General features: G+C 39.4%; 1 protein-coding gene across 1 annotated transcript in view; it reads left to right on the top strand.

The window, feature by feature from the left end:
• The first annotated feature begins 7,792 nt into the window (after positions 1-7,792).
• Positions 7,793-16,869, top strand: part of CSMD3 (CUB and Sushi multiple domains 3) — a 1,093,095-nt gene continuing 1,084,018 nt past the window's right edge. Inside the window, exon 1 of the mRNA XM_033126920.1 lies at positions 7,793-8,089. Coding sequence (XP_032982811.1) covers positions 7,912-8,089 — 178 coding nt within the window. The 5' untranslated portion in view covers positions 7,793-7,911. The remainder of the gene's footprint in view (positions 8,090-16,869) is intronic.

Below are 16,869 nucleotides of genomic sequence, written 5' to 3'. Positions count from 1 at the left end.
AATTGATTCTTTTTATAAAGCACTGCAATACAAAATACCAAAACAAATTGATTTGCTTATTCAATGAAACAATCCATTGACTGAGCTGTTTAAAAAATGTGCCACTGGAGATTTACTTGATCTGACCAATCATTATGGTCTATTACAGAAAAAAAAATGTAGGCAATATTGGCAAGGACTCTTATTGTCTCCAATTCTCACTTTTCCCTGGCTAATTTTATCTTTCTGGCCTCGTCTGCCATATCTTTTCTAAAAGTATCAGTTCACCTAATTAACTAAATCCTAAATATGCTTATAGCCTTTTTAACTTTAGTTATAATATTTCTGGGAAACAACCTCCTCATCAGTATTTTTTTTCCTGTCAGACATCCCCAGATGGTTCCAGAATGGCTCAAATGTATATCTCTTCCTTGAGGTTTTCTACGGTTCCCCTTAGCTGTAAATAATCTCTCACCATCTCAGCATTTTGCAGGCATCTCTCTTAAAGGGGTTATACTATATTGACACTGACTATTGTTACTTGAGAATATATTCAATCCCTTCTATCACACTGTAAGCTCCTCGAGGATAGAACAATGTGTAATTCTTGTTTATGTTTCCTTGCAATAGGAGCTCAGAATGATTTATCAAATAAATGAATGAACACACAGATGAAAATTATTCTTGCTACCTAAAGAGTAAAGATGAAATTGATCCCTGTCCCGATGAGACAGATATTTGTACTTAGAATCCAAATTGGATTATGTGTAGCTAACCCAAAATGAGCTGCATTGATTTTCTTTCCTTTGGTGGCCAAAATGATCCTTCTAAGTCAAGGTCACTGTTATCTTCCTCTGAAGATGGGATGCTTATATTGTTTGATTTCCTGTACACTTATTCTGGGAAATATTTCAACATTTGTTAATTTTAGATAAATCTGAAAGAAAAAAACACACACAATAAAATAACAGAGTTGTTCCTGATCATTTTGGAAGTTTAGACATTGGGTCAAATTATGTAGTAATGGACATTCAAACTGTTATTATGTTTCAGACAAAAGATGTATACACATATATGGATTATGGACTTCCAATTTGTAAAACCTCCAACAGTACAATTATTAATGGCTCATGTAATTGAAAAGTTTATAAATATTTAGGAAAATATAACCTCATAATTATATTTATAAAAAGTTACTGAATTCTGCTTTACCACCAGCAAAATCACTTCACTATTCTGTGAAAGGAAATTTTAAGCACAGGTGTGCCGTACTTACCTTCTACCTGTGGGCTGTGTTTTCCTTAGTCGGGCCTTTTGAGATTATGATCAATTATAATTTGAAAACAAATACTTGCGACTTTCCAGAATTTACTTTCAGTTGTAAAATTGTTTACTGCTGAAGTGTTTAGACTTCTGAGCAAAATTTCATAAAACTGATTTTTAAGGAGACAAATGAAACAACATATAAAGGTCTCAGACATGCTACCTGATCTATGATAGACAGAAAGCTGCACAATAAAATATATTAGTGGTTTCACTGTATTCTGAATATTTGAAAACATGCATTTATCTCAAGAAATTATAATCAATTTGAAGACTAGCAGAGAATATGTGGATGAGAATAAAGTCAGAGTACTAATTTTTAAGAGAATAATGAGTTTATTGGCAGATAACTTCAGGGTATAAAATCAAATATGCATTCATTTTTATCGTAATTTTGATACACTGGTATCTTTTGAAATGCACTCTTTTGATTTATATTCTCTAAATATTTATGTGCTCTCAAGTGCATTTAAGGCTGATACTGCATAACTATATTAGAGTTAAAGAAATGATGACAAAAAGATTTGCTATGCTGGTAATTGAGATTTATTCAGATCATGCCAGCAAAACAATTTTATTACTTATTAAAAGAAGAGACCTGGATTATCCTGATTTTTCAGCAAAGCTACCTTTTGCTTAACTTTTTATTTCTATTTTTCTATGCAGAGACAAGTGATATAAGGACCAGGGTTAATAGGAGAATGAAATACAGCTCAAGACAAACATAAAGTGTTTAAACATTCTCCCTATTACTATCTCTTTTCTTTTAGGCTTATTACCCACATGTCCCCAAGTATCCACTATGTTTTTCTTCTTTCAGGGAAACATGCTCATATAGCATATTAAGCTATCCTTATATCAGATATTAGACATTATGTTATCTGTATTTAGGAAGGCACCAGTTGAGAAAATTTGAATGAAAACATATACATGTGGCTCATGTCAAAAATAAGTTTTTTTGGACTCAAAGTATTATTTGTATGGGTTCAGCAGTACATACTGCCTTCGATTTTAAGGCTTTTTTGTTCTCCCATTCTTTAAAATACATATTATTAGCCTTATGTGACATAGGAACTTTAGTCTCTGACTTTCTTAATGTCATTAAAGCTTAAAAAGACTAAATGACTGTTAAGCCTCACTATTACTGAAATTGAAAGAGGAGTCAGGACATAAGAATGCCGAAGAAGGCATATTAGTAACACTTCCAAGAGGCTATCTCCACCTCTCAACAATGCTGGACAGATATTTTCTCTAATAATGTATCTTCTTAAATATGATTGTTTAAAGAGAAGCTACTTTACAAAAGCTCATAGACACAGACAACAATTTAGTGGTTACCAGAGGATAAGGGGGGAAAACGGGGATGGTAGAAGAGGGTAAAGGGGGTCAAATATATGGTGATGGAAGGAGAACTGACTCTGGGTGGTGAACACACAATGGGATATATAGATGATGTATTACAGAATTGTATACTTGAAACCTATGTAGTTTTGTTGACCATTGTCACCCCAATAAATTTTAGTGTATATATATATATATATATATATATATATATATATATATATATATACTATACTATATATATATACTATATATATATATACATACTATACACTATATATATATATAGTATGTATATGTAACATAAAATAAAAAAAATAAAACCTTTAATGTAAAATTAGCACATTATTATTGTAATACAAAAAGAAAAAAAAAGTTAGTTTATCATGAACATTAGATCACTTTCTTTTTCCTCAACCAAATAGTAACTATTGTAAATTGAGGTAATATATAGACTTGAATTAGAATTCCCTCATTATTCAACATTTACATTTAAATATTTTATTTCCCAGGAGTTGGAGAGGTCAGACATGACATATCCAAGAATGGACATTTATAGAAAAATGAGAAAATTAGTTCCTCTTTTTCTCCTATTCTCCTGGCAACAAATGCTATATAAAACCTGCAAACAAACTGGAAAAAGCATGTTTGATTATTTGTTCCTCATTAACATTTTTCATTTTATTCTAATTTGGTTTCCCCCCCAGAGAACCACATGTTTGAATTCAGCCTTTTAATTAAAAAGTATATCTATAATCCGTGGACATTCACCTCTAACAGGCAGGGATATTCTATAACAAAATAAATACTGCATTTGTACAATAATTGGCACATAAACTTGTATCTCTGACATGAGTTAAAAAAACACACACACTTTCTAAGTTCATGAGTCTGTCAAAAGTATATACACTTCTTTTAAAAATTGAAGTAACCTCTTCCTAAGTCTTTGTTTTTTGTTTTTTGTTGTTTTGTTTTGTTTTGTTTTCCCTCAGTGTACTCATTGTTTTTTTTTTTTTTAATTTATTGGGGTGACAATTGTTAGTAAAATTACATAGATTTCAGGTGTGCAATTCTGTATCACATCATCCATAAATCACACTGTGTGTTCATCACCCAGAGTCAGCTCCCCTTCCATTACCATACATTTGATCCCCCTCACCCTCATCCCCCACCCCCCAACCCCCTTACCCTCTGGTAACCACCAAATTACGTTCCCCAGATTAATTTTCAAACCCGTGGCCATCCTGTGGTCACCGACTGCCCTCCAATCCCCTCACCCTCTCCCCTACCCCCCACCCCTCCCGCCCATCTAGCAACCCTCAGTTTTTCCTCTTTGTCTCCAAAACTGTTTCTGATTAGTTCATTCACTTATTCTTTTCTTTAGAATCCGCAAATAAGTGAGATCATATGGTACTTATCTTTCTCTGTCTGACTTATTTCACTTAACATAATGTTCTCATTATGTTTTGATCATTTTCTGTGATATTGACCCTGTGATGCTAAAACAGAGTAAATATATATTGAGGATCTGGTTTAATACAAAGCAATTTTTGAAAAGGTATTTATTTTCCCCTTTTTAAGTGCAAACTGAGAGCCCTGTTTTAAGATCAAACTTAATTGTATTACATAAGTATTTTGGGGGAACTGAAAAGGAATGGAAATCTGGCACTTTCAGTTTAAAGAACTTATCCATTTCTGATACAAACACTTTTTAAAAGCTCTCAAGGGCACTTAATCATTGTGCTTGGCTTAATGATCATTTCCAAGTCACTTTTTCCTTTGACCTGTATATGAGAAGATTTAATAAGGTGAAAGAAGTAAAAATAAGAGCAAAAAAAGGGGGACAGGAGGGATAGTAACGGATAAGCATAAAAATAAATAAAAGCTTCTTTTTTGTATGTATACATATATATTTTAAAATTCGATCACTTGTAAATCTGTTTTTCTATGGTTATATAGGTATATTTACTATAAAAATTATATTTTTTGTTATTAGACTATTTAAAAGAAATTATCTCTGAGAGCTAGCATAAAACAGACAATGGGCAAGCATAGTGACTCAGAAATTTGATACCGGCGGTTCATATTTTCTCGTAGACATATTACCTCGGGCAAAGCCAGATAGTTAACTTCTTTGTGTATCAATTTCTTCACCTATAAAATGAGGATAATTGTAGTACTTGTCTCAGCAAGTTGTAATGAAGTTGAGTAAGATATGCCATGCAAACTTAACACACTATCAGGCATACAGGAAGCACTTAATGTTTGCCATGTTGTGCTGCCGATCAGCTGAAACAGATGATTTCTACCTTCCAAATGGACACGCTGTATTTTTCCTTCTAGAGAAATTAAGGGATTTCTCATGCAGAATTCTAGCTGATAATGTTATGTTTCTGGAATACCTTTGGAAATGTTCCCTTGAAAAGGAGGTTGTCTAGCATAAGAGACAAGAGTGTGATCCAGCACTAAATGTATTGGACTAAATGTCAGTGCTCCGAATGATGACCTTGGATAAACCACGTGGTTTGTCTATGCCTTAACATTTCCCATCTGTAAAATATGATTTTCCATCCTTTCTCAGGAGCTGGAAGATGCAGGTAAACAAAAAAATGTTTTGTGATTCATTATGAGCTATAGAAACTAGAAACTATAATATTGTCAATGTATTATGAGCTACCAGATAAATATTTTAACAACTTCACATTGAAATGATAGGCAAGATTCATTTAGGGAAAGAAAATTGAAGCATAGAATTAGGGTATTTGAAAATAAATATCAGAAATTGGTATCTTAGTAGTAGTCATGACAGTCCCATATCAAGATTTATTTTTTTTTGCACCATAATTCCTGTTAAAATACTCCCGGCTTTTGAGAAATTAAGGTGTTTTGGTTTAAAGTCCTGTCTGGTTAGATAATTAACCATGTGTTCAAGTAGATTCCATACACCTAAGACTTTTGTTTTCTTTTAATAAATAGTGAATTCAGTTGAGGTGAATAACCTCTTCACACTTGGTAAAGTGTTTTGTCCACTGTCCTCATTAAGGCCAAGGACCTGTTTGCATTTAACTCCTTGTTCAGTCCAGCAAAAGCAATAGCAGCAGCGACACACCTTCACATCTTGACTGAAATCAACGTCTCTGAGGTAAATGAGCAGGCTACTGACGTTTTCAGAGCTGATGCCCCCCATCACGGTCCAGTCCCAACCTAGCCACCCACTCCCCTTCCAAAACTGCACATGGGGATAATAGAAAGCACTGGTAGGAGGAAAGAGCATGTTGACTGCCACACCGCCCTAATGTACCTCTCCTTATTTAATGAGGTCAGTTGGTCGTCCACAGCTTTCCCCTCTTGCTAAAGCTCCCTACCCTGGAGGGAAATCCTTCTCTAACACACACACACACACACACACACACACACACACACACACACACTCGTGTAAACATACCAGCATGTACACGCATATATACTGCATAAACACACTTGGGAAAACACCCACGTATAGAAAATCACACCTTCCATCATCTTCTCTAAACACACACTCTAACCATTCACTAACTACAGCGCTCGTGTACACACACACACACACACACACACACACACACACACACTTCCTGGGAGAATCACTGACCCACACAAAACGCCACGTACCCGGAGAGCTCAGAATCCTTCCTACGCTGCAGATTGAACCCACTCAGAGCCACGCACGCCTATAGACGCTCGCTTGCAGTGTGCCCACTTCCCTACTTCCCAGAGCAAAACTCCCATCAGAGGAAATCGCCTTACTCCCCTGGGTAGGCAGCTCCACGTTAGATCCCAGGGACAAAAGCTGGTCAGGGTAATGGTGCCGGGACGGGAGCCATCAATGTGGAAAGCAGCAAACTCAAATTGGGCAATACTCTTGACCAAAAACCCTGGAGATAGATGTTAATCATGCTGATTGCCTTCAGCATACAAATGGAGCCAGAAACCCGTGCAATTACCTATTCCAGAACCGGCATTATATCCCGACATCATGTACCTCCCCCGCTCCTGAGATGGGATCAGATCCTGGAAAAGGTCAGATAACCCATCAAGCGCCTAGTCTAAGGAACTTGTTGGTTCTAAGATCTAGGCCAAGACCTGCTGAAAAAAAAAAAAAAAGATTAGGGAATTGACACACAGCAATAAAACACGCTGGTCTCGGGACGCAGCTCCCCTACACGAGAGGATGAAGGAAACAGGGTCCCTTATAGATGGGAAAGACAAGCAGATGACTCACCCATGGCCAGTAGATGGCGCAAGAACCCTTCCTTTGTACAGCCTTAACCCTTGAATGATGTGGGGCTGCCAAGTCCAAATGTATAGATACATACATTTTTCCGTTTTGAAAGAAACCTCCTATTTACATACTTGGGACCGATTCAGAATTAAGACAAATGGGTCTGTTCTAGAGAACTACCACAGATAAAGTAATTTAACTGCGGCACACATCAGCTGAAAAAGGGTAAGAAGGATGAAAGGGCGAATTATTTGGGGAAACGACTCTGAATCCATCCCCACCCCACCCCCGCCCTGGTCACAGACGAAATCAGTTTGCTGAAGCATAAAAATCCGGTTCCCGGTTTACGCGTAGGCATTTGAATATGTAAATATATGTGTGCAAATAAATTCTTGCCTGTGATCGCCTTTTTTCAATTAAATCACAGGATAATAAATGCGAGACGCCTGCCTGAAATATACTGCAACTACAGTAGTAACACATGTCCCATTATAACGACGTGGGCATCCATGGAGCCCAATTCATTGCCATCACGGTTTTCCCCAAAGCAACGCCGATGCTCTGATTAAAATAGTCCTTTAACATGCTTCTTCATGCACAGGCTGCAATGGAGAGCTCACTAACATAATATTTCTTGGGCTGCTTTTACAGGAAGAATTGATCTATTCGGGGGAGAGAAAAAAACACACAAGCCCCTTAATTTCACATATTATGGGGAGTTTGTCAGAGAGCGGAGCTGGGCTTTAAGAGGCTCACTAGTGGTTTCTTGTGGTTGCTATAACGAGCTAGAATCGAGGTAGATTCTGGTGGAGGGGAAAAAACGCACAGGAAAAGACAGAATCCAGAGTACGGAGACTTTGTGCCCCCGTTGGAGAGATGGTTGAGTCCTCGTCAAGGTTGCTGTGGTATCCCAGAAACACCATTCACTCCGAGCTGTGACCGCGCACCAACAACAGCAACAACTCCACTGCGCCGGGCTGAGGAATAGAAATTAGGAGCTCGCGAATAATATGAAAGGGATCCGCAAAGGGGAAAGCCGAGCAAAGGAATCCAAACCCCTGGAGCCTGGCACAAGAAGATGCGCTAAATGTGGCCGCCTAGACTTCATCCTGATGAAGAAAATGGGGATTAAAAGTGGATTTACGTTTTGGAACCTCGTCTTTTTATTGATGGTGTCTTGTGTGAAAGGTAGGTCTGCTTTCGGGGGTCCCTGCTGCTTTTGATGGAGGTGAGCTGACCTGTCGCCAGAGAGAGGCTGGTAGCTTACTTTGTAATTTGCACCGATAAAATAATCATAATAATACTGAAGAAGGAGTTGATTCACAGATCTTCACACACACACACACACACACACACACACACACACTTCTCAGATAGGAAATGCATTTTGCTTGCCAGATTTGGCGTTCAATGCAGTGATTGAGCTTGTGCTCAATAAATATTCTTGCAGTATGCTCAAACGGATACGTGAGTTGGTTGGTACAGCCTCTCTAACTAGTGGATATCCAGGCAGAATTCCTCTGCAAGACTTTTCTTCGTTGTGATGATTACCTTGATTTGTAGTCAAACCAGTGGGGTTTGATGATGTGGTTGAAATATTTATATTAAAAACCCTCCTGTAAATGCTTTGCAACCCTTTCAGGTAGGAAAGTTACCGACATGCCAGGAATGTGCACATTTTAAATGCACTAGGGCGCAGGGGTCTTCCAAGCTTCCCCCCTCACCAACATAAATGTCTTCATGCATATGTGAATTATTTCTACGTGGGCTCATGCATTGGTAAATGGTAGGGGAGCTTCCCAAGGTCCTGTGGTCGGGCTTAAAATGAGGCTTTAAAACGGTCTGAGACGCCTTGAAGTGTAAAGAACCACCTTTGGGGATGAGTGAAGGTAGGAGGAAAGTCATTAGCTGACGAGCAAAAAGAAAATCCCCAGCAAGTCTCAGCGTTCAGACAGGTAGAGTGAGTGTCACATGTACAGACAAGGGGAAGTGGTGGGTGGGATGTAACATTTATTCCTAACCAGGAAGGCAAGGGACAGTGAGGATCATTGGAAGGAGAGCTGTCCTCTAGGAGAAAATAGATTCCCAGCTCTGTTCCACAACTTATCCTGCACTCTGCTGCCCATTAATTGCTGCAAAGAATACTCAGGAGGTGTTTATGAGTCATGCCATCATTTTTAAACAATCACCTTCCCATACTCATGGCAGCTCGCATAGACGCTATGGATGTCGATTTCAGCTAAGCTAGTTACAAATCCCGGTTGTCTGTGTATCTGAGGTGGGGAGGGTGAGGGGTGTTTTGGCCCAGGCGCGCCACCGCTGTCAACACAAACTGGACGCTTCTTCCTTTGTGAAGGAGTGCCTCTCTGAACCGCAATCGGGCCGCGTCTCTATGAAACAGTTTATTGTCCAGCTTGCAGCTGGCTGCCCCCCTCACAGAAGGCAGCCCATTTACATTCAGTGGAAATGATAATTCATGTTTTGGGTGGAGGGAGCTGGAGGGGTTATCTCTCCATCTATTAGGACCAATGATGGGTAGCATGTCTTGAATTTTAATTTACATCATTAAATGCCCAGAAGTCTCCCCTGGTCTCTGTGGCAACAACTGCCCTATAATCTCAACCTGCTTTAAAGCTTGATTTTTTTTTTTTAAATCCCCCCCTCCAACCCTCCGTTACCTCAGCGCAGCTCTAAGCCAAACCGCTTGTTCTAAGCTGCATAACTATACTGCCTAGTGCACAAAACGCGTTTCCGGGTGCTTACAAGAGGTTTTCGTCGCCGGCTCGACGTGTGAGAAGCCTCGCATTTATGCTTAGTTCGCCTGCCACTGGGAGTCGTTGGTTAATGGATGGCCCTGGGGCTGGCTGCTAGACACGCGCTCCGCGTGGGGGAGGCACAGGAAGCCAGCAACAGCTCCTGGCAGGAAAAATGTTGGGGTGGCTCCTGCTGGAGGATGACCCGGGGTTAAGCGCGAGTTTTCATGTGATACCTGTTGAGCCAAAACACATTCGGGGGCCAGGTCGGGGGAAGGAGTCTCCCAAGCAGAGCCAGCATGCCAGCCTGACAAACAGTGAGCCGCGCCGCCTGCAATTACAGCCCGGCAGCCCGCACCTACCGTATGTTCCGAATAAGACGCGCCTATAAAAAGGAAAGGCGCCTTAATTTGCTTTAAATGGTACCAGAAACGGGATCCCTTTCCTCTACTCACAACTCCTAGACTTTGGACTGAGATAATCGGTCTCCACTGAGCATATTCCAGTTTGGGAGGCATTGGGGAGAAGGAATGTGTCACGCTCTGCTTTGGTCCCTGGTCCCATCCAAAACCATTTTTTCTAAGGACCATTTATTTTTTAATGTTTTTAATGGTAATAAGGTTTTTCATTGTCACCTATCAGCCACTTGGAAGGCATCTCCTATATTTTACAACTTGAACTGCTGTCCTCCGATTCTGAGAAACAAACTTAGATAGGCTGTATGCTTTAGACCTGCTCCCTATCACGGGTGTTGCCGGTTTTGACAGTTGCTTCTTCTCCTTCTCCTTATTTTCATAAACCTCAGTATCACGACTTCCCTAAAAATGAAATTGCTGTAATGGCTTAAATGTTTCCCCCAATGTCCCTGGTCACTTTTGCCTTCTACACTGTTTCTTCTGGACTCTCAGGCCCACGGCAAAGCTCACAATGGGAAGTTGATGTAAGGCTCCTCATCGAGGTTCGCGCAAGGGCTCAGGAAGTCTGAGGCGCACAGGTTTCTGAGTGAACAGCTCCGCCGCGAGATTTCCACCTGGTGCCCACACTTTTCATCCCTCCATCACCTCACCTCTGCCTGCAATAGCAGTGACAAAGAGGCTCAGTGGGAGGAAACGCCTCAGAGTAGACGACAAAGTGGCCTTTGGTGGTAGGCCTGAACCGCCTTAGTGGGGTTCAAAAGAGAGTCAACCTTTTCTGGGCATTTTATCTCACTGTCGTCATCTAAAATAAACAGCGGTAGACCGCACCAAATTGGGAGGTGAGGTGGTGCGGGGCGGGGCGGGGGCGGCTTAGACCTGAAGCATGCCTATTTCAAGCTGAAACACACACACACACACACACACACACACACACACACACAGAGGTTTCTGAAATGCAACCCGCAGCTGCAATGTGTCTGTTTAGGTCTCACCTAGCTAGAAATTGTGAATCTCAAAGTCGTTCTTGAACGCCCCGCCCACGTAAGCAGACACTTGGGGGTGCTTTCTCACACTTCGTCTCTGGGGATTTCGGGAGAGTGGGGGGCACACAACCCTTGTAGAAAAGGTACAGAACGCACTGACTTCAGTTCACAGGAGGTGGGAGCCAGTGTGTCAGTCCCCCACCCAGTGCCAAGGCATGCTTCCAGAGCTTTTTGTAAGACCCCGGACTTCGAGAAGGATCCCCGTTTTTGCGTGCTCTGGGACTCCAAAAAGATAATTACTTCTTCCACAGAGCTCTTCTGGAAGACTGGGCTCATACCCTCTCCCCTAGTTAATTACTACTGGAAAGGGTCTCGGTGTCCACGTGGTGAGAGAGCTGCCAGTGGCGCTCATTAGCACCTTTAACCGACCCTAGAGTAGCTGTGATCTGAGATATCAGCCCCTCGCGTGTCAATATCCTCACTCCCCGCCCTCAAGGAGACAGTCTGACCTGACAGGTTTGGGGAATATATCTTGAGAGAGCTTTACAAACAATAACTGCAAACAAACAAACAAACCACCACCACCATCACCATCAAAACCCTTCCCTGGAGGTTAGCACGACTGAAACACCTGCTGGGAGTTGACCTTTGTGTTTAAGGCAGGGGTCCTTATCGGGCCACTTTTGGACAGGTACTTTTCCCTTTCACCTGTTTCCTGTGGGAATATTTATTAATTTCCTCTAGAAGGCCGGGCTGCCTGAAATTTACAAGGACCTCCCGAGGTTGAAACTGACCGCCTGACTTGGCCCGCGCGATGCGTGTGTGCGCGCCCGTGCGCGCGCTCGTTGGGAAGAGGAGGTCCACATGGATAGACACGAAGGAGCCTTTGGGAAGCCTCAAGAGTTGGGGGTGGGGGTCCAAGGAGAAAACGGGTGGCGGGTAACAGTATATTTATGTTCCGGGACTTTACATGACGGGGAGCTACGGCCCCTGCTGTCTCACGATCAGGCTGAGGCGCCAAGGAAGCTCCCTTTCCACAGGCGACCATAGCGCTGCCCTCACTCGAACAACTTTTCACTATTCAGGCACTGGGGAGTTCGAAAAACTCAACAGGGAACAAGTAATGGGATTGCTGTTCCTCTAAGATCCCCGCTCATCCCTCCCCCAGCTCGGTCGCCGAGAAAAAGGCAAGCAGGGAAGCAGGGGGCAGTCCCAGGGTTCAAACACCGCTAGGGCTCAGTTGAACCCTAGGGGAAAGGACAGAAGAAATGGAACAGCACAGAGTCATCCCGGTCGCCTGTGGTCCTCTCCCAGCCGCGCTGGAGTGGCCAGCTGAGGGCTGAAAGCGGGACACGCCAGAGGATTGCAGCGCATTGCAGAATAATAATGAAGCAGGATGCCCAAAGAAAGAAAGATCCACTCAGACATCTGGCGGATTCCCTTCTCCCAAAACACAGTGCTTTCGGGAGGCTTTGCACCGCAGAGTTGCTAAACCAATCCAATTTACCGCCCTAAAAATGCTTGAACAGAACCCAGAATTCTGAGCTGAACTCGCCCTGAACAGTTACCTTACTGAAGTCGTTCTGAAATATTATTTTTCCCGAATCTTCTGGTGTTGGGTTGGGGAGAGGCAGCTGTATCAAGTCGGTGTAGCAAGAGTGTGAGCAGAAATAACTAAGGAGCAGGTTTCCGCCTCTTGAAAACCTGATGCCAGGTCCTTTGAGATCCTTCAAGGAGAAAATGGGTAGAATTACTCAATAAATTAAGTACTCCAGGAGCACTGACTTAGTTGCTGTGGATATTACTGCTCATAATATTAATTAGATTTACTATGTTGTAGGATAACTGAATATATCCGGTGTATACATGTTTGTTTGTTTTTTTGTTTTTTTTTCCTCTGAACACAAAAATTGGTGTCTACAGAGACAGTGGAAAAATAAAACAAAGCAGTAGCAAATGGCACCTATACATGATTCTAAATACAGTAAAACTCTATCATAAGTGAGATCTGATAAAAATGAAAAGGTGAGACATAGAACATTATTAATGCTCTTGTACTTACATGGAAACAAACTATGATATTAAATGCTTTTCTAAGATCTCAAATACAAATAAATGAAAGGGACTAAGGTCACTTCCTTAGGCTCCAGATATACTTCCCCTTGTGTCTCAAGGGGTGACTTTCTTCTACTTTTTCATCAGCCTCCAGAAAGCACTTCAGGGTATCAAATATTCTCAAATTTTTGTCCAGTTTGGAAAATAACTTTTAAGTGGCCAGCAATATGTCTAGCAAGGAACTTACTACTTTAGACAACATGACTGAGAAAACATGTCATCTTGTAGTTTGAATTCTAATGTTTGGGAGATTAGGAGTAAAATGGCAGCAAATGAAGAGATTAGGAAAAGATGTGTGAGGTACAAATGAAACTCAAGACCACTTTAATTTTATTTATATATACATTAAAACATAACTTCTCTTTCTAAGTCTTTCTTCCATTCCCTTTACTCATAATCCAAAGGGGTATGTAATTTAGGGATACGATGGCAGTTCTGATTTGGATTTTGGATGAGGTCTGTTAAGGATGATAGAACAGACACTGTTTTTTTATCAAATTTGTCTTTTCTCACAGAATGAGCAGCTGGATGATTCATGGTACTTTCCAGGGAGATCAATCTCCATGTCTACAAGATTTTATCAGAATTAGGCCCCTTGTAAGGCTCACATTTTCTTCAGGAATATCACTTTTACGAAAGTCAATGAGAAAAATCAATTTGTTGAATACTTTCTAGTATTCATGGCCTCAGTACTGATGGTTATCTTTCTCTCTTTTAAACCTTCAATCCTGTAGCTATCAAATATGTGTCATGTCCTCAGGCCCTTTCCTTTCCTAAGCTTGGTGGTAGTTGAGGATTCCTAAGGACTAATATTTTCTACATAATGATGGCTGCCCACAACCCAATTTGAAATCTCCTCTAAAAAGTCTAACTGTATCACATATGCTAATTGTTAATATGCTTGTAATTTGATAATGGGGCTATCTATGATAATTATGTCGCATGAGATATAACAATTTTATTCCATTGGCTCTTAAGTGCTTGCGCTACAGTAGTTTCCAAAGTGTCCCCAAACAAGTAACATCGACATCCTTTGGAAACATGTTCACAATGTGAATTCTCAAGTTTCCACCCCAGGCCTATTGAGTCAGATGCCCTGGGCACAGACACTGGAATTTTTAACAAGTCATCCAGGTAATTCTAATGCACTCTGGAGCCACCAATATCTGAAGTCAAATAATGATTCTACTGGCAATTGTCTCTGTGCTAGCCACTTAACTTTCCTAAGCTTCAGTTTCGTTATCTACATAAAAAAAGGTTAGAATATCAACAGGATATAGGGAGATGATAGATGTAACATATATAGTGCCCTACACTAGCATTATTATCAAAATGCACTTCCATGTACAAAGCCAGTATGAATCCACACAATAACACAATCAGCCCTAACTTCTCTATAGCAGTAAATAATAATAAAAAAAAGTCGCATCTTCTCAGTAGCTATTATTTCACTTTGGCTAAGTTCCCAGGTTATTGTACATTTGAGAAACGCTCTGAAATTTGTATTTATCACCCTTACCCAGTTACTTCAGGTGCTGGCTCTACGACTCAGGGGAAGACCCATGGCTATAAAACTTTGCCCCTGGTCCTGGGCTAATTTTATCTGTTGTATTTCAATAGTGATTCGTTTTAATATTGATTAATTAATGTACTTATATGAATTTGTTAATTCATCTTGTCACAAATCATAACAATTTACCAGGCTGGAAGGATTCTCAAATATCAGCTAGTTCACTGCTCATAATTTATACAATAAATGCACATGCCTGGAAAGGATTAGTGATTTTTACTAGGTTACAAAAATCATTAACTCCAGAACTGAGACTAGATCATTGACATTCAAGTTCATGTTCAACTCTCTTTGTACGATGCCTTATCAATTTTACTACAGAGCTTGCTCAGATAGAACCAATGGAAACAATCACAGAAGTTAATATTTCACCATATATCAATTAGTACCGTATAAGAACATGAGTGATTACATGTTCTATGGTAAAATTTGAAAAACATTAACGACTTGTAGAAGACAAAAAGAAATAATTGTATAATGAAAACACTTTCTAAGATATGCAATATATATAAAATAATAAATAACTAATTATATCTTTAATGAAGTCTGTTTCTTAACATTACAAATCTATTTTAAAAACCAGTGTATTGACTGTTTTTCATGTCTCATAAAGAACTTTATGGGCTAGTACTTAAAATCAAATTCTTATTTATTTCTTATTATAATCTGGACACAATTTCTTGTTTAAAGGTCTTTAAATCTACAAAATCTGTTTTTAATTTATTTTTAATTTTTTAAAAAATTTTCATTAAGTGTATTAGGGTAACGATTGCTAGTAAAATTATATAGGTTTCAAGTGTACAATTCTGTAATACATCATCTATATATCACACTGTGTGTTCACCACCCAAAGTCAGTTCTCCTTCCATCACCATATATTTGACCCCCTTTTACCTCTCTTACTCTCTGGTAACCACTAAACTTGTGTTATGTTTCTATTATGTTTAAGTCATATTTATATCAGATATATGCATTCTCTCTCACCTGCATTTTCTCTCTCTCTGCATATTTCTCTCAAATGACCTATATAAAACAATGGTGTCATTCTAAAATCTACCAAAGGAAAAAAATATAAAACATTATAAAAATTAATAGTATAAGAACAATCAATAATTTTAAGGGATTATCTTCAATTTTAGTGATATGTGAAATATTTTTAAAGTCTCTTTACTATATGGGAGTAACATTTCCAAAATAATAAATGCCAGAAGTTTGAAGAGTTTAAATGTTCAGAAAGTGATTGAAATATATTAAAAGTAATGAGTGGTTCTCTTAAAAGCTGGGTTTGTAATGTTCAAGATTATAGTCCTTCTTTCTTTGTTTTATGTTAGCGGATTTTTAAGGCATAGCTATGATTATGTATTTTAAAGTGATGGTGAGAATTGTTTTTAAACTATTACATTTAGAAATACAGTTGGTTACCACTTTGAAAAGAAATCTTTAAGTGGGAATAGACTCTGCAGTAGTGGATTCATTAAATCATAATAACATTGAAAAAGCAAGGGTTCTTGTCATAGTTTTCTATTATACAACAAACTTCAGATATAAAACTGATGCATTAAGTGCAAAAAATGGAATTAACTTACAACCCTTCTAACCAGTGCTCTTGAGTAAAACTTAACATTTATAAATGCAGATTAATTTATCAATGTCACATATAAAATAATATATGGGCATAAAAATTGTTTACCAATTGTATTATAAGCCTTGGAAAATTAATTTGTTCCTTTTTGTAACCTAACCTTCCATGTGATTCTACAGAATTTTAAGGATGGGGAAGCTCTTATAATTTATCTATTACTATCTAGTCTAGTGTCGCATAGTCAGGGAATGTACCTTAGATTTATTTATGGGGGCGAGGGAAGGTGCTTTTTAAAAATATTCATGGCCAAGCTCCATCAACACAGTCTATTTTATTCCTAAGTGCACTCTGGTGAAATGTGCAAGTAGCTGCCTATCTTCACATAAAGAGGAAACAGGACAGAGAAATGAAGTGACTTGCCAACATACAGAGTGCAATCCACTTTTTAAATTCTCTGTCTAGTGCACATTTCTCTTTATTGGACACTGCCTTGTGAGCCTCCTTATTTAATTCCAATTGTTTTATGGGAGTAAAGCTTCTTGGGCATAA

Source organism: Rhinolophus ferrumequinum, chromosome 14, assembly GCF_004115265.2.
Source record: "Rhinolophus ferrumequinum isolate MPI-CBG mRhiFer1 chromosome 14, mRhiFer1_v1.p, whole genome shotgun sequence".
Lineage (NCBI taxonomy): Eukaryota > Metazoa > Chordata > Mammalia > Chiroptera > Rhinolophidae > Rhinolophus > Rhinolophus ferrumequinum.
The sequence above is the reverse complement of the archived record's forward strand: the minus strand, read 5'-3'. Positions and strand labels throughout refer to the sequence as shown.